Genomic DNA, 23,255 nt, shown 5'->3' on the forward strand with positions numbered 1-23,255 from the left:
GCGCTTCTCCCCACAGCGCAGCGCCGCGCCGGTTCATCGCGATAGCAATATTATAAGAAGAAATGAAATTTCAAGCTAATGCAATAAATCCTCCTTCTCTCTGGTTTCTCGTCTGTTTTTTTTTTCTTTTTTTTTTTTTTTTTCGGCAAACTGACAATTAACACGTTTTCAATTGAAAATCGTAAAAATCTCAGCCTTACGTTTGCACTTAGCCACGTGTTATCCCTCTTTTGCATTATCGTTTGAATTTTTTTTTTATTTATGTTATTCAAAGTCATTCGTCACGTGCAAACGATAACACCATAGTTTGTTCGTTTTGTAGAAGTTATATGAAATTATTTGAAGTTACCTTACGTATTCTTAAGCTTATGAACACAACTATGAGAAATTTAGAAATTCTACATTCGTCTAGTATCTGTATAGTTCGCTAGAAACGTTTTACTTGGATTCTCTGCTTAATGCCTCTTCCACTGGATGGAACTACTTTTTTTTTTTCTTTTTTTTTTTTAATACACAAGTCAACAACGCGTTCGTACAAACATTTCTTCTGCAACCGGAGGGGGGAGAGGTACTCGCCGCGGCGCCATAAAGCATACATCATAAAAATTTCCCCCGAGGAAAAGAAAATTACAAAAATTAGCGATTCCACGGCGGAACTACGTCGGACACACAATAAAAATTGGCCAAGTTCGCGGTATCTCGAGTTACAGGCGAGAGTAACGCCCGCACCTCTCGTAATTTCGACCGCGACAACCGTGTTTCACTCGCCGTGTTTCGAGAAACTTGAAAAAGACGACGATAAAGAAAGTAAAACAAGGGACCGTGGCCTTCTATTTACTTTCTGCCTTTCGGCTTCCATTTCTCTTTTATTTTCAGTAGAAGTTAGCCTTTAGTTTTAGTAGAACCTCGTTTATCAGAACAGACGCAAGAGGAGAAATAATTCGGATCGTCGAATGTGCCCACTCACACTCACAGTTCATAGCCTTTCTTATTAATTCGAATTACAAAATTTGATATAAAATTAGAATACTCATCAGTCTTTCACCAGGAAAACGAGATCTCCAATTTCTATTTTTTTCAATAAAACTGCTCCAAGTGAACGTGAGCTTGTCTCTGATCTCGTGATAGAAAGTAAAAAAAAAAAATCTAACAGTAATCATTCTTATCGTGTCGATTGTGTTAATCACAAAAGTACACGTTCGTATAATCGAAGCTACTGTATAGGCTCGCTTACGAGTTTGTAACTGTGAAATGGAAACATTCGCTTCGTTCGTGTAAACGAGATTCTACTCGATAGAATCTACTACTAATATCTACCTTTCTTTTGGCTATAGTACTTACGGGAGCGGCTGGGTGTCTCGCCGGCGCGGGGTACATCTTAATTGTGGCTAAATACTCCGTAAGAATCACACGCGTCCGCAATGTCCTTTGTACACGGTCACTTCATGGTCCATTCCCCGGCTCGATCTTTGCAGCGACATTCTCAGGATCTTGGAGGTACGCCAACGGTCTTCCTTCAGTGTTCAGTATCTAGATCTTCGCCGACTGTAATTATAACACGACACGATTCGTTACTTTGAACGAAAACGAGGTGTGTTTCGTAAACATCTTCGCAAGAAGTAGCGATGATTTCGCGTGACTCTGTTGCTTTTCTTAGAACTAAATCATTACTCTCGCATAGATCGTTTACGCCGTTCGGACCGATACGAACTGCTTTTCGAGCGCTCGATGACGTCGTGAGTAAGTACTTCAATTGGCTTTTAATCACTTGGTAAGATTATACGGCTGACATAAACACGACTCGCTTAAAAAAGTATGTAACCTCGAACAACTCCATTTTTAATGAGTTTCCCGACTTTTTTGCTGGAGCCGTATGGTCAAAGGAACATGTAAATGATTTCCGTAAATTTGTTTAGTACAAAGGAACGATAGGAATAACTCCAAAATAAATTTTAAAAAACAATTCTCTGCTTCGTGAGGTTGATCGATGCGAGCGACTCGTTTTGTAGTTGATTTAATTTAACATCAAATTTATTAAAATAATAGGTCTCAAAATTTTTCGGCTCTATAATTAATTATAGAAAATATATTAATTATAAAAAATACACGAAATGTCAGATGGAGATTTTATAGATTTGACACAGCGATATTTTATAGCGATAACAATTGCCTTTTAAAGCTCTTAATAAAATTAAACTGATTTGAAAACAAATTGAAATTTAAATATTCGGTGGATTAATACTGTGGAAGTTGTTAAAGCTTTGTTCAAAATGAACAAACTGCGCATACATTAACTACACTATCGCGCCGTGTAAACGCGTGCGATATACCGAATCCCGTGAGCAATTTGTGGCAACAGAAAAAAAAAAAAAAAACCGTAAAACAACAAGTTATGCGCGTTTACGTCCATAGAAAACGGAAAAAAGTTTTCGGTAATCAGCGAAAGATTCTATACGACGTTAACTAAATTTACATCGATTGTTCGTAGAAAGATAAAATCAATATCGCGAGCATAAAAATAAATAACGAATAACTTAAAACTCTCAATCAGTTTTAACAACGACATTTCACGTTCCTCGTTCGTACACGTGTAACATGAAAACGATTGAAAAATGCATCAAAGCAACTGTAAGCTTAATTTACGGAGGGAGGGGGGAGGGGGAAAAAAAATAAAAAAAAAAAAAATAAAAGCCATCCGTGTCATTTATAGTTTTCATGGGACGGAAAAATTTCCAGCTACGCATTACATATGGATTTCGAAATAATATATGTATACGTCGGCTGTGTGTGCGGCTTTATGAATCTGGGCGATCAATTTATCGTTCGATTTACGAGGCGTGTAAAACCATGCTCCGTCACTGTTCCGAGAACATTTATCCTAATCTCCGAGGCGTGTTTCTAACGCAGAATGACAAAGTACGGAGAGAAAAGTAGGAAAAAAGGGTGGCAACTGGCGTTACGGGGAAGGGGGAAGAAGGTGAGCCGAGCGCCCCCTTGTTTAGACGAAACGCAAAGATGTTACACCAGCGGAATGTCACGTACGGAAAACTGCGTGCTGTATTTTTTTGAAAATACTGTTTTCGGTAAACAGTCTACTTCCACGCGTTACGAGACTTCCTCGCGCTTAACGCCCGTGTATTTAACTGTATTTAATTAACAATTAAAAATTTCAACATCGTGGCGAGACGAGATGCGTCGAAATACGGATAATGGCGGACGATGAACAAATGACTCGTTATGCGTGAATTTAAATTAACCGTAGGGAATGGTAATTTGGGAAAATTAAAATATGAACGATCGGTCAGTTGAATTAATTAAACAAAAGAAAAAAAAAAAAAAAAAGATCGCGCAGTTTATTTGTACCTTCGACGATAACATAGATGTTCCTTTGGTTTGTTAATGTCACGTGTGATTTGAAAAGGTCGCAGACATGTGGAATTCAACGCGTATCTTGCAGTAGTTTGCACGTGTAATTTACTCCTCCATGACTCTCACATGCTATAATCGTCCGTGCATTCGGAATTCGAGACGGGTAATTTGATTTGTCGAATCAAATCGGTCACGCGATTATTTAAGTGATTCGTGTAACCTCGTGGCTCGAGTTTTCCAAGAAACTCGATTTCTTCGAATATTTGAAATAAATTAAAAAATTCCAGATAATTTAAATATCTAAAATTCAGTTATATTTCTGTTCGTGTCAAATTGAGCCCCTTGAGAACACCTCAGTTCATGATATGTAGGATATAAGATATATATAAATTGACGAAATTCAAAATTTCATAAATTTTACGAAACATAATATTACGGGTCAACAAAAATTTCAAAATAAGTGAGCACTCGTATAGGAATATATATAGGTACATACAAGTATTAACGGCTTGCGTTAGGGATCTTCCTCAAGTAATTTTCACATAATAAATCAGACATATGAAACAAAATTCATACACGTGCGAATTACGTACATATGTATTACTATACAAATAATAAAATACAGCACTGTTTATGACAGCTATGCATGCAAATTCGGAATTGAAAGTGACTGAATAATTTAAAATACCGAAATGAAAACATTCAGGAATAAAACGTAGTGGAGTATAAAATTTTTCATCGGAACGAAGGGTTTCGTTGTTATCATTCGCACATTGACATACGGAGCGATTTCATACACGTGCACGTGTCATTATGGGCTCTTTGTAACGCCGGATGATGTTTCGTGTAACATGAAAATGGAGTCATGTAACTCTGTTAGCAGACCATTCTCCGTGGATAATATATTTCACAAGCGATGTATAATGGTGCAGGCGTACGTGAAAAACTCGCAGCCAAATTTGAACAGTCATTTCCATCAATTTGCAATATATGGATATGACGAAACGATGAAAACTTTCAGCAGTTTAACTCGCGACGCCTTTATCGCTCTTTTTTTTTCCTATCGCTTGACGTAATAACATATAAATCGAAAATACGCCAGCGGTTAAAAATTTATAATTATTTTCCCGTTTACAATTATGCTTCATTCCGGTAAACTTCCTTTGATCGATTATTTTCAATCAATTTCTCTTTATTTCGATGAATCCCTAGAGGAACTGAAGAATTAACAAAATTCTAAACTAACCTTTTTAAAGTCCTCAAATTGCATGAAACAAATTGTACAGAGATTCTAAAGTTTCATACTGTGTATAACCTAAATTACAACACGCAGTATATGTAATGTTCGCATACAATGGCTCACAAAACTATTTCAACACTTGTAATAACCTTTTATGAATATATTACACGTATTATAACATTTTGAAAAGCACTATAGTGAAACTTGATTATAATGATTACAAATAAAGCTTCAAACAAGTTTGAAAATGGAGAACGCCCTTTTGCCATAGAGTCCACAAGATATTATATACAATTAATACAAGTATACTTACTACGTGTACATATACATACGAACCTTTTGTGGTAAGTATTCAAATGCTTTCGCGAACCACTAATATTTCGAATATATATCTCCAACGTTTCTACCATTTGTCAAATAACTCGAAGATATACGCGACGCGAGACAAAATGGTTGGACTGTATGCTCAGATGAAATTCGTGAAAAGGAAAATAAACAGGCATAACACGGCAGCTGTTCAAAGGCACCTAAATGTCGTCGGTCGGACGAACGTATACCGGACGCGCAACACTGCACGGACAAGTCACGAAGGAAGTTATCACGAATCTCGTTTAATCGCCGTTAAGATCCTTAATCACGCGATCTCCGTGATTTCTTTTCCCCCTCCGTGATCGTTATCGCGACATGGTCAAGTCCCTACGCGCGTGCTGCCCTCTGCAACTTAAAGGATTTTTCCCACAGTAACCCGCGCATTAACGAAATTACGGTTTATGGACGGGGACCAATAGTGTAGCGACGGGAAACGACTTGGTTACGCGATGCGCGTGCGTGCGTGCGCAGGCACGTGTCATCGATAAATGGTTGACTTTTATTTGGTTAAATAACATTTAAAAAATTGCGATGAACGATAACGATGATGATAATAAGCAAAACCGGTTTATGAACTATTTCACCCTAGCATCAGATAATTAGAAAGCTATTGATACTAATATTACGGTTGATTTATGCGAAGGTCGAACAGTTGACCAATATCGCTATTGTTTAATATTTAAACATTCAAACACACATACGTCATTATCATACAATTGGCAGATAAATGGCATCGTTTTCTCCTACTTCGTTAATCGTGTATCGGCCGTCAAAGGAATTACACGGAAATGTTGAAATAAATGGGAAAAAAAGAACGCATAGTAACAGTTCTAAGAAGCCGACCGACGAAGAAAGTAGCGAGTAAAACGTGTCGATTGTCTGGATGATTTAATGAGCCATGTACGGTTGATTCGTGATTACCCCCAGCTTGTAGCTAACTCCCATTCCCGCTACTGTCGTGTTTCTTTCCAGTAATTTACTTCGCAGCTGTGTCGCATCGAAGGTGCTACCAGTGGCTTATTAAACCGAGAAAGAGCAAAACTGACTTCTTTCAAACAAGCTTAATAGCCGACGGTTAACCCCATAATTCTTCAAATTTTTATGTTACCATTTCTCGTCTCAGACTTCAACGAGGTGATCTTTAAATGTTTTCAGAAATACTTTGGAACAAAATTTAAACGTAGTAGAATTAACAACAACGCGTATTAACAATACTTTCGTAGAAGATTGCAAGAATCTAAAAAATTTCTCGAACATTAACAAATACAATTGCGACAAAAATTAAATGCGTGCTTTGACATTCTGGCAATTGAAAGCTCGTCTTAAACGTTTGAAACATCAAACTCGTTAAAATCAGATTTAACCAGACGACACGTACCCAAAATTTACGTGAACACAATTTTCTGTGTATCGTGAAAAGTTATTGAATCTGCTAACATTTCTATAATTACCGGCCATTTGAGTTGGCAACGAACTGAGCAAAGCAATTATCAAGGTTAATGTTACACGATACCGTGTTGTTGGTAAGTTTGCCTATACCGTCAGGTATTACCACCATGTGACAATGTGTACGAACGATCCAAACTCCACGATAATTAATGGCACGGTTTTCGAAAGAATTTTCGATTCTATACAAGAGATACGTAGATATCGTCCTTACAGGTTGTCTTTTCCTACGGAGAACGTACCCCACGCGTCGTTAAACAAATAATAAACCCGGCTACTTATCGGGATTTCGAGCAATCGGTATTCCACGGAGAACAGAATCGACAGCGAAGCGTTTGTGTTTACACAAAAGTCTATCGCGAACACGTTAAACGACGCGGCAAACAATAATTTCACCTATTAGCAACAGACGAACCGGGAACGGTCAATAGAAAAAGCTGTCAGTAAATAATACCTTTGGTCGTAGCTCGTTCGTTGTCTCTTGCGTTTCGTTTTCTCAGGAGATACGTCTTTAATCCACCTTGGCACTATGCGAAAAAAATATAACCTATACACACACCGATGATCCTCTCTCTATTCGCACTATCACAAACACTTCATGTATATGTGTGTAGTCTAAAGAAAAAAAGAAAACGCGTGCACAGTGTCACACATATATACGTACGTACATCGAACGTACAAAGCGTCGGGACGAAACGCGAACGCAACAACCGCACCGTACAACGAACGACGCTCGACTGCGAGCCGGGTACCGAAGTGGATGACGGGAAACGTGTGAACGCCGCTTGCCGCCGCGGCGAACACCAATGAGCGGCTACTAACACTATCCGCCGCGGCAACGCCACTGACACACGGATAAGGGGACACGAATATACACAAAGGAGCGAAACGCGCGTCTCTTTTCTTTTCACAGTCCGTCCTTCTTCGACTCGGTTCTCAGTTCGTCGAGTCAAGGGCGTCGACCGACAGGGGCGATTCGTTGTTTCCTTATATCGAAGAAACCAATAATGGCTAATTTCATAATGACTACGAAATTACAAGTTTTCATCTCGTTGAACGATACGGCAACGGAGATCGATCGGAATTCGTCGTCTGCCGTTGAGAACGGTCCACGAAAGATCGCACCCGATACGGCTTCCTCTATCGGGAATTTTAATAACTATTTAAACTTACTAACACCACCGCCTCCGAAGCCTTGCACTCTCCGGCAACTTTTTAACGAACGTTCTGTCACGAGTTCTTTTCCCACCCACGTATAAGCGAACGAAAACAATATTCTGCCTCGTATTTCGCACGGAAAACAAACCAACTTAATTTCGTGTAATTTCTCTGTTAATTTGTAAATATACAACCACAATGTGTTATAACACGCTGCGTGTATCATTCGTAATGTATACGATAAATATACAACACAGATATCGTTGTAGATGTTTCAAAATTTAATTCGGTTTTTCTGTTACATTCGTGCCCCTTGTCATGATATGTACCTCGAAACATAATTTCTCGCTTTAAAAAAATCTTTATCGACACCCCTGCTTTCGGATATCTCGCTCGCGCTCGTCGTCGGTATCCTCCCAGTTGCTATCTTCCTCGTACACACACACACAGTATAATGCGACATATCGTGCGATCTTTGTCGCGCCTCGGTGTTTCTTGATCTTCCACCTCTTCCCGTCTCTTCGTCTCACTTATTCGTTCCATCACCAAACTTTCGGCCTCTGTCTTACAGGTGCACCGCATCATCGCTATCGTTGTTTCGCTCGCACCTATCTTTTGTTCTACATATGTCTCTCACGCTCCGTCTCTATTCGTCTTCTTCACCCTCTCGTTCTCGCCTCGTCTCACTTTTAACCGTGCACACCGCGATCGTCGCGTCTGCGTTCCCTCAGTTTCTGGTAGAACAACAGAGACCGCTCTCTCTGCGCTTGTCCTGCTTGCACTTAACTGCAACGAGGCGTAGAAGGAGGAGTACCGGAACCAAGTGCCGAACGTTGCTTGTGTGTCGCGTGTACGGAGTGTCGGCAGCGCGCATAGGACAAAGATAGAGTGAGTCAAAGTGTTAGAGCCGGACAACACGAGTCAACCGGCAATGTAAGGAGAGACCTTTAGGTGGGTGCAAGCGGCGCGATGGTGTGGGTGATATTCCAAGCGTGACTGAGAACGTGTGTGTGCTCATCATATTACACACTGCTCATACATCGTATCTGCTGCGCTTTGAGGGCGCGAGGAGATGAATCCTCGATTCGGTTAAACGCCCGCCAACTGGGGATGTTCTAAATCAGGCTGTCTACCTGCGACTCGGCTTTCTGAAATTCCAATACCCATATTCCTCTCTCTCATCGCGCAGAATACGAAACAGTTTATAGATGAAACGCGTATAATCGTAAGACTCGTATTCGTTCGTTGCAGTTGACAACGATCTTCGTGAGCGAAGGGGAGGAGACTCAAAACGTCGTGACATATTTTTATTCGACAGAGAGAGAGAGAGAGAGAGAGAGAGAGAGAGAGAGAGAGAGAGGAATCGTGATATTAACACATCAATGACAATATGAAAATGCATTTAACACACCTTTATGCAAGCGTTATTCTGTTTATTGACACATCAATTTCAAGAATGCAATAACCGTAAAACATTTAGCCTTGGTAATATATAGCGGATAAATGAAATATCACGTGATTAAACGCCGACTGAAATTGCTGTTACTTCACCCTTCGGAATCTGCTGCATTTATTGTATCGATTCGCGTACTTCGAGGAGGAGGAAAATTATGTTATATCCACCATAGCAGTTATAAAGCGGTGAACGCGGGTGTGACAGTGGAGGTGCAGTCAGGAGGCGAGTAAACAGCCGAAGAAAACTTTGTGGGCGGATTAGCATGGTAGGTGTCGGTGGGATATCATAAAACTAGTTTGTGAAGCACAAGGCGCACCCCTCCGCTGTACCGAAGGATTTCATTCCACAGGATTTCATTCAGTTCACATTGCTACGGTAGACAGATATTTTTTTGAAGGGAACTCCGACAAAACGCTTTGAAAAGACGGATTAAAACTTCTCTCTTACTTTGATTTCTTTTAATATGACTTTGCTCGCCATAATTTCGGGGTTAGAACTTATTCAATTAAAATCAGCGAACAATTTTTATTGTGACAGTTTTCATACTTTGGGTTTCGAATGAAACAGCAATAAGAAACATTTGCTCAACTTACTTTCAGAATATTTTTTCTCACTGTTTTATACGTATGCATATAGTTAGTTCTGTCACTATAATTATTGAATAGATAAAAAAAAAGTTGTTCCACACCAATTACATCTCGGTTTTCTTTTTGCTTCTCTAAATATTTTAAGAGAATTATGAATGTCACTACATTTTCTTTCTATCTAGGAGATTAATATTTTATGACAGAATTTATGACAAAACTATTTACACTTAAATTGTCGTTTTACATCTACACATTGATGGAAGAAAATATTAGAAAGAGTAATATTATGAAATAGATTGTATCGAATAATGTATATATTCGAAAACTATAATGAAAGTATATAGTAACAAAATTTCAGCACTTGTTTAATCGCTGTTAGTTCAAAAGTGACAAACTTGTATATTCCAACATGCAAGTCTGTCTATTTCTCGTCCCTCGAATAAATCACATACGAAAACAACACGATATATGCTCATTTACTTATTGCTATTCGAGTGTCAATGTCGTCGCACAAGTATCCATAAGTGTGTTACGCGTGCTAGGCATATAGTGAACGTAAATGTACATGTACAGTGTCTTTCCCTCCGTCTTTCTCTCTCTTTCTGTCTCTCTTTCACCCTCTCTCATTCCTACCTTTGGTGCATTGTGCTTCGGTTCTCGATCCCTCTTCCGAGCCCTTACCACAAGCCGCAGCCCACTACACTTTTGCACGAACACGAGCGCGTTCATTATCAACGTACAACGTCGTATAACCATATTTACGTAGCGTCGGTGGTCACCCACACGGACGCAACGTGCAATGAGGTTGCAAAGAAACGACTTGTGCACAGAAACGAAATGCTATTTGTCGATATACACAAGAGGCGCATGGAAGAGGAAGGGAGATAAAGAAAGTGAGAGGAAGGAACGAAACGAGACAGAGAAAGGCCATAAATGCAATTGGAAACCTTTAGTTGATATATTCGCGGAACTTCCTGTGGTGTCGTGTCGTCAGAAAGGAAGCAATGCGTTTCTTAAAATAATAAGCCGAATCCCTCTACGATTTCGTTTCACTACCGTATGCAGTGAATGAAATGAAGGAGACCGAGCGATTTCCTTCTTCGCGTCCTCCACCATTCTCGTTATAATTACGACCAATGATTAATCGTTTATTCAAACCAGCTAACGCGAAAGCTCGCGTTTCTTTCTTCTCACTCTCTCTCTCTCTCTCTCTCTCTCTCTCTCTTCCTCTCTTTCTTCTCTCCACGCTCAAATTGTCGTTCACCGGACATCTACATAATTTCCTCGTAAATCATGTGTCAGAGAAAACAACAGAGTATATACGTAAACATCTTTGCTTACGCAGACGGAATTACTGGTTTCTTATCGCGTGACTAATAACGAAGCAACAACGGATGTTGGAGACCTCACTGGTAATTGGAGCAAATACGTGTATTACAGTTGGAAGTCGATGTCATGAAAATCGATATGTCTTTTGTGTCGCGATGTACAACATGGGCGCATGCAACGATGTATCAAAAAGAGCAGCAACGTAAAACGATGTTACACGTTGATGCGAGAGTAAAACAATAGAGCGTGTCTCCAGAATGTTTTAAATATAACACTCCTGTATTTGCTGGAAGGATCGTCGGCACGAGTCACCTTAAGTTGCTTCCCTAAAGAGTACTACCATTCTTAAAGTATACGCTGGAATCATCTACTACCGGCGTCGTAAAAGGGTCTATATATCTAACTTGCACCACTCCGGTGAGCACGAACCCCTGAAAACCTGTAAAACACGCAAACCATCCGGATAATCATTCTTCCTACAGGGAACAATTCGCTCCTGGACTACGTCTCTTGTCAAATACAAAAAGAAAAACAAAAGAAAGGAACTGGTTAATGGGATAGGACGGGCTTATCTTGAGTATTTGAAACGTTCGTGATATCGTATTTTCGCAATACCAGCTCAAACGTTCGCTCGACATTCATATGGTAATTAAATGGCAAAGGGATTCATCCTTTGCCGTGTCTTATTTATATGTATCATCGATACGTTACTTTTTCCAATCACTTATTTAACCATGCTTTTAACGTAATACCTTCCTTTCTCGATTCGATCTAAATCGCGATAAACAGACTAGCTTAAAGCCTTTGTAGCACGCGTTCAAAACATGTACTTGAATATTTTCTTTTACGATGGATTTATTGTGGCTTATGCTTTTTAAATTCCTCGCAAGCACCAATTATACGCGTACGTTACGACTGACAAGATAACTTATTGCAGGCGGAATGTACATATATAATTCGAATACATAATTTAAGGAGCTTTCTTTCTATCAGAGTAACAAAGTTATGCTTTTCAAATAACTTCGCAGTTCTTTATTCTGCATCATGTTTCCTGCAATTTTGCATTTCTACCTTGGCAAAACGTTACGAAGAATGCGACGAAGTTTTCAAAGGAAATCATAGAGTAGTTTTCTGTTGAGCTACAAGATAATGAACTTTAAGGACAAACGACATACATCATTATAGTGTGCATCGTTAAATGTGCATCATTAAATACAAAAATATAAGCAAAATACACATATATATTCGTTACACCTCGCGAATCGTGAAATATGAATCATTAAATACGGAAATAAGCGAAATGTACGTATTTCCATTGAATTTATGAATTTTTTAATTTCCTAATTCCCAGATATTTAATTCTGAAATTTTTAAATTTAAACTTTTCCCAAGTGATAGCACGGAGCTTAATAATCTCACGTGTGACGCGTAATAAATATGATTTTTACAATTTTCAAATATGCAGTCCTTTGCGTTAGTAGCAAGGCTACGGTTACAAGACTCATTCCTTATTCTTCCAACTGGTCTTGTCACCGAAAACGCCAGTCTTACGAGGGTTCGGTGACTCTGTTTTTCATTCCTCTGGTAGAGCTCGGTGTGACAGCACCGCTTTTATTGTGTACACCTTTTTTTCCAGCTGTGCCTCTTTCATATATACGGTGTGGTAAGCGCGCGCGCGCGCGCATACACACTCATGACTTTTTCCATCTATCAGCCATCTCATTCTGTCTCTGACCCATCTACCACCCACGCGCCCTTTTCTGTACTCATTTTTACACCGACCTATCCTTTCGTTGTATGAACGGGCAATGCACGAGCATTGAAAGAAAAGAAAGCAACAAGACAAAATACTGCCGCCTTCTCGTTTAGTTTCTCTCCATTTCGATAATTGAGAAACGTTTGGTAGCATGGCTCGGTTTTTGCGATCTCTTGAAATATGATGGTAATTGTACGATCCTCTAACATTAATCTTTATAGAGTGCTGTCTCTGATATTAAATGAATTTCTAACAGTATATGAAACAATGTATTTTTATATTAATATATTATAATTGCCAACTTTATAACTCTTCTCTTCACTTTATGACATATGTGTGTAAGTTTTATTGAAAAGATTGTAAACTCACCCTACATGTATGTGGCAACTTTCGTACGATTTAAGGTTACAGAAAGGTAAACTTTATTCTAACTGTGTTTAACAGCCAAAGATGTAACCTTGGAACGTGCTTCATAAATAAGATACGAAATCGTATACATGGGTTTTTTTGGTTTTCAAACGTTTACATAATTCCTTCATATAACACTTATTATTCATTTGCCTGCCGAACAATTTGAACAATTTTTTACACACATACGTAAATTGCATAAATTTTGCCCATTTATACGAAACACGTTTTTTACGACAATTCTTTTACGTGTAAAGTTGATCTCGAAAATATATCAACTAACCTATTAACTTCAATACTAACCTTACATAGGACTGATGTAAACAAGAGTTTGGCAGCGATTTATAACTTAGGATTAATCGATATTAAGCAATTGTTCGGGAGTATCAGCGTTTCGTTTCTTCTTGTACAAAAGTTGAGGCGATGCACTCAAAGACTAGTGACGTAAGCCTGTCGAAACTGTTGAGACTGGAATAAAGTAATGCTCGTGATATCGGCGAAAATGTAGGACGAACTAAAACGCACTTGATGCAGAAGGAGTGCGTCACTTCGAAGCGTTAAAATCGAGGGTGAAGTGCCGACTTAACGACTCCCTCGACTCTCTCGTTTTATTCTTTTTCTTTTTTTGCCTCTAGAGGTTGCAAATCGTGCTTTAATGCATACAAAGTAACAATTTCAGTTACCAAATTGCGGAAGAAGCCATATTGAATCGTTAAAAATGTATATGCCGATGAAACATAAATGATGCAATTTACCAATTTTACTAAATATTATGTATGTTAGAAGTGTAACAATAAATGTTTGGACGGAGAAAGCGATAGAAAATAAGAATTTTACAACTAAGAATGTTTGAATATCATTTAAACTTTATATATTAAACATTTTATATAAACGCTCTATAATTTATTGATCAACGATCAATAAGTTTTATAACATAACTTCTACTAAAAAGATATTAATTAGACAGCAAATAAAGATATTCCCTAATATTTACGAATATTTTGAGATTGTTTAAATAAAAAGAATTATACCATTAAGAAAATGTAAAGTGTAACCACGTAACAACAAAATATTTTTTTTTCTCAGTATTTCGAAAGTTGTAGTTAAAGGAAATTTATAAAGAATATTTTACAAATTACATTTTCTCTCTACCTTTTTATCATGAATTTAATTGTAGAAAAAGTAGATCTTGTTTATCAACATTGCTTCGAAGCTTATATCGTGCTGTCCTCTGTTGACGGATGATCGAAACTTATATTGGCATAGGCAAGTGTATATAAAGGACAGAGACGAAGACAGAAAAATCATGAATCTCTGTAAAAATATGTATGACAGTAAAAAATGTCGCCGAGCCATTGTTAAATGAAGTGTTGTATATCGCATATTCTAATATGAGACAGACAATTTTAGATGCAACTGAGGTGAAGTTATATTTAACAAGAAGCGAGAGATTGAAGAAAGATGGAAATAGCCAACAGCTGGCACTAACACGATTGATTCAACGTAGTTGGCAACTTGGGCTCAGTTGTTGACGAACTGTCGAAGTGAAAGTACAGGTATCACCATCTGGTGAGCAAACCAGACGAGCGTTCGTAAAACGACCGTGACAAGACGCTTGAAGAGAGGAATTGATCCAATGCTTGTGTTGTATGCGCGCGCGCGTGCCTAACTGTAAAACTGTTCTCGAGAAGTGAGAAACATAAGCGGTAACTGTTCACCTTTCGGAGGCTATTTCATTCGTCCGTGATACGCAACATGAGATAAACCGTTGCTTTGCATATTCGTTAAAGGAGATCGGAGCAAGTGACGAACGGTTCAACGTATTTGCCATACTCTTCGAACAAAGAGATACGCCAGCCACCGAGCGGAAAGAACTGAGACACGAGGATCGAATAGTGTGTCGTATTCAACGGAATTGTTATTATATGTGTGAAAATGGATATTAAAAAAGTCATGTATACTATCGTGAGAGAAGGCAAATTGGCACGCTTGAAGGTGAGTTTCGATCAGACCTTTAATTATATGGAAATTTCATGTTGTATCGTAGCCACATTTTACACTACGCTTCTTACCACATCCGTCTGAAGGAAATTTTTTTTTTGCACCAGGTTTCGTAAAAATATTATCCTGCTGTTAATATAGTCGCGTTCATAAATAAATTCGTGCTATAAATATGTAAATATATACTAGAATAATTGGTAAAGGAAATATTTCACCAATTAATACCATATATATTACCAGTTAATTCCCTATTTGGAAATTATGTATTTCAGCATAGATAATATACAAAATATATCTATAAATTTCGTATCAAAATATTTTAAAAATTGTATTATTTATACAAAATTATTCTACTTTTACTTTATTAATCAATCCTTTTAAGAATACGATATCATACATCATAATATCAAGAGGTCAAATACAAGATTTATCTACGATTTCGAGGTCAAATTTGTAGACAAATATTAAGATATATAATTAAGACATATAATTAAATCTGCATTGATAGGTTTTTCAAATTACAATCTAAACTATTTCTAATACAAAATTTGCATAAAATCGTCCGAGACTAAATCTAACCTCAAACCTCAAAACGATTTATCCTTCATTTCATTATAGTCAAGATATATGTATACTTTCAGATATATAACCAACCAACTTATTAATACTCGAAGCATTTTATTTCGGTGCAACATCTAAAATAATCATACTTAATAAAATTTATGCAAATAGCCAAATTTCTGGGTGTATAAAGAAATTAATGAATTGTCATTACTTTAATCGTATTGATATTTAATTCTTTTATACAAATATCATTCCGGTTCAACAATCTTCCATAAATAATCGTAATCGTTAGACGTGTTTAAGCGGTGAAAAGGATTTTTGTCGAATACTTTCTCGCTACTAAAAATAAATCCGACTCGAGCATATTCTTTCTTTCTCCTTTCCTTCGCATTTTTACGTGGCCGCGCACGCTTATTCGAAATAGCAACACGCTGTTTTAATGACATGTCATGTACACGCGAGCGCATACATACGTGTTATGAAACTTCAAATGTGGTTGGCCTTCTACCAATTCGTGGCGTTCTCATCTTACTCCGTGGTGGCGCGCAGAACACGCAACGCGATAATGTCGAGTAGAGGAAAAAAAAAAAAAAAGAGAGGGAAAATAATCAGAGTCGTTATCTTCTTGTCTGAAGAGTTTTCTGCTCTCTTAATTTCATATATATCTTGGTATATAATCAAATTAAGTAATGCGCAAACAAGTTAACTCTCGCGGAAATAACATCATCTTGAAGGAAGAGCAAGAATTATTAAATGCAATTAAAAAGCAAGGCTTATTAAATAGAACAGTTATTTTAGTAAAATCAACTTAATTTTCCTTGCACCGCTGAAATAGGGATAGAGTATGCTATAGTCCGGCCATATTGGACGTGTATAGTTGGAACAAATTCTGTATGTGTGGATAAACAATAGTCGAACGCAATTAAAGGACAGTTTAGCAGTAAATGAATCGAAACTAATAAGGACAGATAAGGTAGCAAGAGAATAAGTGAATCATTGTTATTGCAATCATTCGGTTATCAGAATTGTCCCCTGTTCTTCGAAATTCTACCGTATCTCAAGTAGGAAATAGTCACGACAAACAGCACTTATATTTAGTAGATTCGGACATCCATAGACATTAATAGCAGGGGAAACCTGTTTGGTTAGGTTTCCGTGTGTATTACGTGCCTTTTTTACCTAGTATGTGTACTTAGTATGCGTATATATCTGCCGCCACGTTGAATATAAGAGTAAAGTTAAAATGTAGGAGTGGGCAGGGAGAGGGGCTAACCTGATCTATATGGGTAGGCTGATATTATTAAAAGTCACGAATGGAAAAGTATTTTTTATTTTAACAGAAATATCAGCTCCGTTCCATTAACGTAATAGGTAAAAGTCTTTCAGGTACCAAAATAGAAGCCGCCGTGTTGTTACACACGTATGCGATTTATAGAGTGCGTGACGTATTTAGTCTTTTGACGTGGACTTCCGGCACCGATACCGATAATTGTATTGCCACTCAAACCGTGCTTATTCGCTTTAAACATATCCTTTTGCCGCTCGATATTTCTCTTTTCCACATTTCATTTAACGTTTGTTTCGGAGTTGAGAAAACTCCGCTAAGAACTGGCAGGTTATTGTTATCAGTCTACAAACAACACTGCTTTTTCCTCGAATAAATAATCAGCGTAATTTCAGAGCACGTTGAACAATTAATTTTCACTTTTCTTTAGCAATTTCAATGTGACAAGAGATCGATAACAATATTTTATTAGTAATCCGAGTCCCGGGGTCAACTGTTTTAATTTCAATTGAATTCAGTTCATATGTTATTTTAATTCGTCCCCAGCGGTGAAGTTCGAACTGAAAGAGCTCGGTCTGAATTAAAATATTCAGATTACAGGATCAATTAGCCCACACCGCGGGCACGGTAATTTGTGGAGAACCATAATTACATGATGTTTCGAATGAAAATGGTAATTCCTTGATGGAGGTCAATGTCGATATATTGATCAAGCTCGAAAATTTAAATGCGGCTCCCCGTACAATTTAGTGAGGTTAATACGGCAGTTGTCGCTACCACATTGTTACAGTGCACGTGTTAACGCGCGTCGCGTACATTATTCCTGTCTGTCTAGTGACAAACTCATTCGATCTGGTTTAGGACCGGCGATCAATATACGCCGCGCAATAATGTTCGCTCTTGATACATGAATGGTAATATAATTGTTCTTCCTTCTCTTTTTTTTTTTCTCTCTTCTAAAATTCTACGTTCCTCTCTTAATTGTATCTGTACATGAAGATGAAACGCCATTGAAAATCACAAAATATCGCGTTTTATAGAAATTTAAATTTCTATAACCTTTTTATTATTTCTCAGTCGTTACTCGCATTAGTGGGAGGATTACGTAATTGCATTGAGCAAACATTATTTGATAATACAACGTGCAGCTTGATAATGCTTTCAAATATTCATATCAGTTATGTATATGGTCGCTATAGTTGCAATTCATCGTGCACTTTAATACTCATTTCTTTTATTCCAAGTCATGTTTAACATGTTTGGTAGAGAATGTACTTAACAAAAGTTAAATTCTACGAAAATGTACAAGGCAAACGATTGTAAATTTACACTGTAAATTAAAAGAAAGCCTTTCCTCTTTGCGTCCTCGATTCGTTATCGACGTTTCAACATTTCTCGAGATTCAATCAAAAGTAAAAATGTCAAAGAGACAAAATGTGTTTGACCCTTGGCTACTTAACATCGTAATCGTGACTGCTTTACATAGTACAAATCATCTCGAACAGGCAGGAATAAATTGCATTAAAAACAAGTCGGTATATAGTTACAGTTGGTCTTGAAAGTTTATTTTCACCGCCAGTTTTCGAACGTTTATAGTCGCAAATCGAATCGTGTAGAATACAGTCACGTAAAATTCGCCGTTAAGAATTTTAGTCGTGTTTGAAACATTGGAGGTCGAGTTAAGAATATACTAACGTAAAACAATACCGTGTGCTAACTCACAGTCGAAGATTCGAAGTTGGATAACTTACATTCGTTTGTAAATATATACAAGCTACTGTATAAAGTACACACTTTAATATTTAATGTTAAATTTTGAATAACAAGGTACAGAATACATATATTCTGGCTAATTGTAAATTAAACGAAAATTTTCTCGTGCGCGCTTCAATTATTCGAGACATCTTTTAATAAAAATAGAATGATAGTTAAAATAGTTAAGAATGAAATTTTCGTTCGAGCCGTAAACAAATTAATTAATTAATCTTTCCGGTTGCCAAGAACCCGATGATCTATTAGGAATTGTACATTAGGAAGCTTTATTGGTTTGTTTACTTCAATCAACGCAATAATGTGTTTCGCTTCGTGCTGGGAGTACTATCGTCAAGTCCATGCATGTATGTATATCTCTCTAGAATCGTCTTATCAGAGGTTTGCTAATACGTGCAATGTAAGTGCAGGAAAAACATTAGAAACTTTATAATTAGAATAAGGAAGTTGGTTGTTTGTTCGCATTTCATTAAAGCCTTTGTAGCCACGATTGCGGAGAATCTGGTAAATCATGTTTACGGTGTGCAAACCGCATCGTAATTTGATGATTTCGTTTTTCCTTGGAGGATTGAAAAGATTTACGCATAAATATTTTGTTTTTCAAACTTCCAACAACTCGTGCACGTAGCTCGTAAACACGTTGCTCGTAGTGGAGACTAATGTTCTATAAATGATTTTCATTATTTCTCTTTATTCTTTTTTAATTGTGTTAAGTATAGTCTGTTCTCCTTGTTCATCGTGATAAATCAATATTTTCATATTTCTCCTTTTCATTTAAACAATAACTGTTTTAATGACATTTTGTTTTTTTTTTTTTTGTAATCTTTTACACTGTCATATAAATTTCAAACAATTTCATTTTTAACAGTATCGTTGTACTGTTTTGTTAACGTGTGTTTGACTCGGTTATAGGGTATTTTACAACTGGAAAACATATTGAACATGTACGTGTCATAATATCTTACAGAAGAGAGAGGAAATTGATTTTAAATGAATCGATTTATCAGAATTGGAGGACATATAAATTCAACGTGTCTCCCATGTTCCATTGATTTGTAAAAATAAATTTTGTTTGGAATCTAATTATTTGGTTTGAACATTTGGCTTGAATATTGCTGCGATATTTAGCCACGGTAATACGCAGGGAACACAGGCGTAGGCGATAAATGGTGCATTTCGCATGAATATTTAGAAACCAAGCGGATGCAGCTGTCATTTGGTTTCATCCAACCGTCTGCACATCGTGGATCGTGATTGTCGAATGCTTTGCATAAATTGAACGATACTTTCAACGCACACTCACGTTCGAAGTATGATATTTTGTCATGCCATTTCCCTATAACATTTCATTCTCATAACGTTTCACTCAGTCCAAGCGAGATTTCTCCAGAGTTATTTAAATTAATTAAATAATTAATTAAACGAATTGAGTTGTAGGCACAGCCTTTCAGAAAGAAACAACGAATTCTTTAAATCTAAATATCTAAAATCTTAAATATAAATATCTGATGTATATAACGCCATCTTTCATGATATTAGAACGGTGATTAATTATTACTATTTTTTTTTTTTTCCGTTCAAAAAGCAAAGGGTGCTCCAAATGTATAATTCAGTCGTAATTTGTTTTCGCGTGAAACATATAGATAATATTATGGAATTCGCGTGGAATTAACGATTACGCGTCTTGATCGAAAGTTAAGTAGAGAATTATTAAATCGAACGTTTGTTATGCTATGAGGCGTTTAATTCCACGTAATTAAAATGTTGCTGCGTTGTAATGAACTGACTCGCGGATGGAACAAACTTTTGACATATCGGTCAAAATATTTCCATCTCTTTATACGCACGTATTTTCGACCAAATTACCTTTGATTGTCTAGACTACTGTATAGAGTACAGGCACGCAAATGTTTCCAAATAGATTATTGAAAATTTTATATATATTTTATATATTTTTTAATATTTATATATATTTTATATATTTCTTTATATTTATATATATTTTATATATTTCTTTATATTTATATATATTTTATATATTTCTTTATATTTATATATATTTTATATATTTCTTTATATTTATATATATTTTATATATTTCTTTATATTTATATATATTTTATATATTTCTTTATATTTATATATATTTTATATATTTTTTATATTTATATATATTTTATATATTTCTTTATATTTATATATATTTTATTTTATATATATATATTTTTTTTAATAAAAAATTTTTAATCCGACAACATACACGTTGGGGATCCACTGGGTTTTCGTTTATTATATCAGATTGTAATTTGTTCAAATTATAAATATTGTTTTTTGAATCGTTGTTACTTTAATAAAAAGAAACACATATATTATATTTTGTGGTAAATAAATTTTATTTTTTACTGAAGATTTACGAGCACCACGCTTTTAAAAGCCACTTGTGCACTGCCACGTATATATAAAAAGCAATGATTTAATGAAAAAGAATCTAAGGACTGCAGCAGATGACTCACCGGTGGGTCACATGTTGCGTTTCTAAAAGACGACGAGGTCCTCTGCTTGGCGTAATAATAGAAAACATCTATTAGAAATAGTATCGCACGGAGTACTATAGACAGATACTACTAGTCTGACAGATAAAATTATATAGCAATCTTAACTGGAAACAATTACTGCGATTGATTCTCTGATTAATGTGCGATCATCGTTTAATTCAATGACAGGTAAACAACTTCTGACTTCTCCGTTTTTCCCCACGTTTTTTTCCTTTCTTGAAAATCGCCCGTAATCGCATTATCGCGTTATGTAGTCGCTAATTAACACTAAAGTGCCAGATCAGACGTAAGATAGTTTCAATTCGATTCGTGACAATGAAATTTTTCTATCCTGTATAAACGATATCTAAAAAAAGAAAAAAAATCTTTTCTACAAAACGAGAGTTAGCAAACATACAAACTTATTTCATCATTTCATTCAACTATTATTAGAGAAACGAAGTGGCGTGAAAAAACGAACACGTTGGTTTGAAGCTAAAGTTAGAGCCAATTAAAAGCAAGCAAATAAACTGAATCTTCAAGTATTACGGCATTGGCTTGAGTTTCATCTTTTAAATAGCCGTTGACCGTGACTCGACCCACGTAGGGCTGAAATTCAAAATTTCCTGGTCCAGTGAGTGTTCTTGATCCACGGTGAACGAATCTGTTCTAACAATTGAAATTACGCGTCGAACGAGTTGGAGCATGCGTTTTCTCTCGGATGGGAAATTACGTAACTTCAATTCTTCAACGAGTCAAGGCTGACGCCAATTTACGCTCCGGCTCGGGATCTTGATTTCGCGAAGACCTCTCGGTAACCGATCGGTGTTATAACAGTAATCCCATTGAAGCTACAATCACACGATCGTGGAACGGGAAAACGTAGAATCCGTTTAGAACTCGTTTCACCGCGAACAAGATATTTCGCGAGCATCCAATTCCAGATTGCATATGGAAAAATAGCAGCGGCCATGTTGCTGCTGCTGCTGCAGTCGCTAAAAATATATAGATAGTACGTTCCCCTGTTGCGTGCCTCGCTACGTTGCTCCAAGTATCAGAAAACCAACGGAGTAAAAAAGAGTCGACGATTCTTTTGCATGATTTATAATTCAGATAGAGAGCGGTGCTGTCTTCACAGGGCCGTGGAACAGCACGTCGAAGCATGTGATTGATGTTTAACTTTTTCACGTTTAAATGAGGCGTAACATCGCTAAACGACAAGTAAAAAAAAAAAAAAAAAAATATGAAGAGGACTTCTGGCTCTGGAATAATGATACAAGTAAATTTATTTCAACAGCCGACGCGACGATTATTTCAAGGATGTACTGTTTCGTGCATTTTGCGCGTTAAGTTGTTGGATACGTCTGTAATAATGCATCTAAGTGCTTTTTTTAATTTTCTTACACATTTCTAGAATCGTTGATAGAAACGAAATGTATTACCGTGTAGAAGTAATTTATATTTTATGTGTTTTTGCTGACGAGTGAGTCACGCTCGATCCGAGTTCATACAATTGGCCACGGTTTTTCCCCTTCGTTGCAAATTGCAAGCCAATTATGAGATAGAGATAATTAATGAACAAGAATAGCAAGAACTTAATTACCGAACATTATGTTCCTATTGCGGAGCTAATTTATTATCTCTCGTTGGCAAGTGCCAATGAATATTTATGATTAAATTGCAAATGATAGATGTAATTTTATTCGTAGATATTCCATCTCGGGCACTTTATTATTTATAGTACGACGCCAGCTGAAAACCGAAGAAATCATTATAGTCGATATCTGACGCAAAGATCTATAATAACGTTACACTTGAACGAAACTTATGAATATATTTCGACGAAGAAATCATTAACGTTCGGCCTGGGACTAATTTTTGTGTAATTAAAATAATTGTGTAATTAAAAATATTACTTCAAAAGAAAAAAAAAGGAAAAAAAGAAAAATTACTCAAGAACCTTTCCTAAAAATATTATACGTT

At 36.6% G+C, this 23,255-nt stretch overlaps 2 protein-coding genes across 9 annotated transcripts in view; one reads left to right on the top strand and one right to left on the bottom strand.

Moving 5' to 3' along the window:
• Positions 1 to 7,526, bottom strand: part of LOC122530898 (protein groucho) — a 131,051-nt gene extending 123,525 nt beyond the window's left edge. For 3 of the 7 annotated variants that reach the window (XM_043658287.1, XM_043658286.1, XM_043658281.1), the window contains exons 1-2: positions 6,879 to 7,526; positions 1,342 to 1,545 (exon numbers count right to left, since the gene is read on the bottom strand). In XM_043658287.1, the coding sequence (XP_043514222.1) occupies positions 1,342 to 1,377 (36 nt within the window). In that variant the 5' untranslated portion in view covers positions 1,378 to 1,545; positions 6,879 to 7,526. Of the gene's footprint in view, positions 1 to 1,341; positions 1,546 to 4,945; positions 5,272 to 6,878 lie in introns of those variants that run through there. The other 4 variants (XM_043658283.1, XM_043658284.1, XM_043658285.1 and 1 more) reach the window with 3 other exon arrangements.
• Positions 7,527 to 14,638: 7,112 nt separating this feature from the next.
• The window catches only part of LOC122530899 (protein fem-1 homolog CG6966), a 32,431-nt gene continuing 23,814 nt past the window's right edge, over positions 14,639 to 23,255 (top strand). The window contains exons 1-2 of one of the 2 annotated variants that reach the window (XM_043658289.1): positions 14,639 to 14,824; positions 14,909 to 15,113. In XM_043658289.1, coding sequence (XP_043514224.1) covers positions 15,054 to 15,113 — 60 coding nt within the window. In that variant the 5' untranslated portion in view covers positions 14,639 to 14,824; positions 14,909 to 15,053. Of the gene's footprint in view, positions 15,114 to 23,255 lie in introns of both variants that reach the window. The other variant, XM_043658288.1, reaches the window with a different exon arrangement.

This window comes from Frieseomelitta varia, unplaced genomic scaffold (assembly GCF_011392965.1).
Source record: "Frieseomelitta varia isolate USP_RPSP 00005682 unplaced genomic scaffold, Fvar_1.2 scaffold_363, whole genome shotgun sequence".
Taxonomy (NCBI): Eukaryota; Metazoa; Arthropoda; class Insecta; order Hymenoptera; family Apidae; genus Frieseomelitta; species Frieseomelitta varia.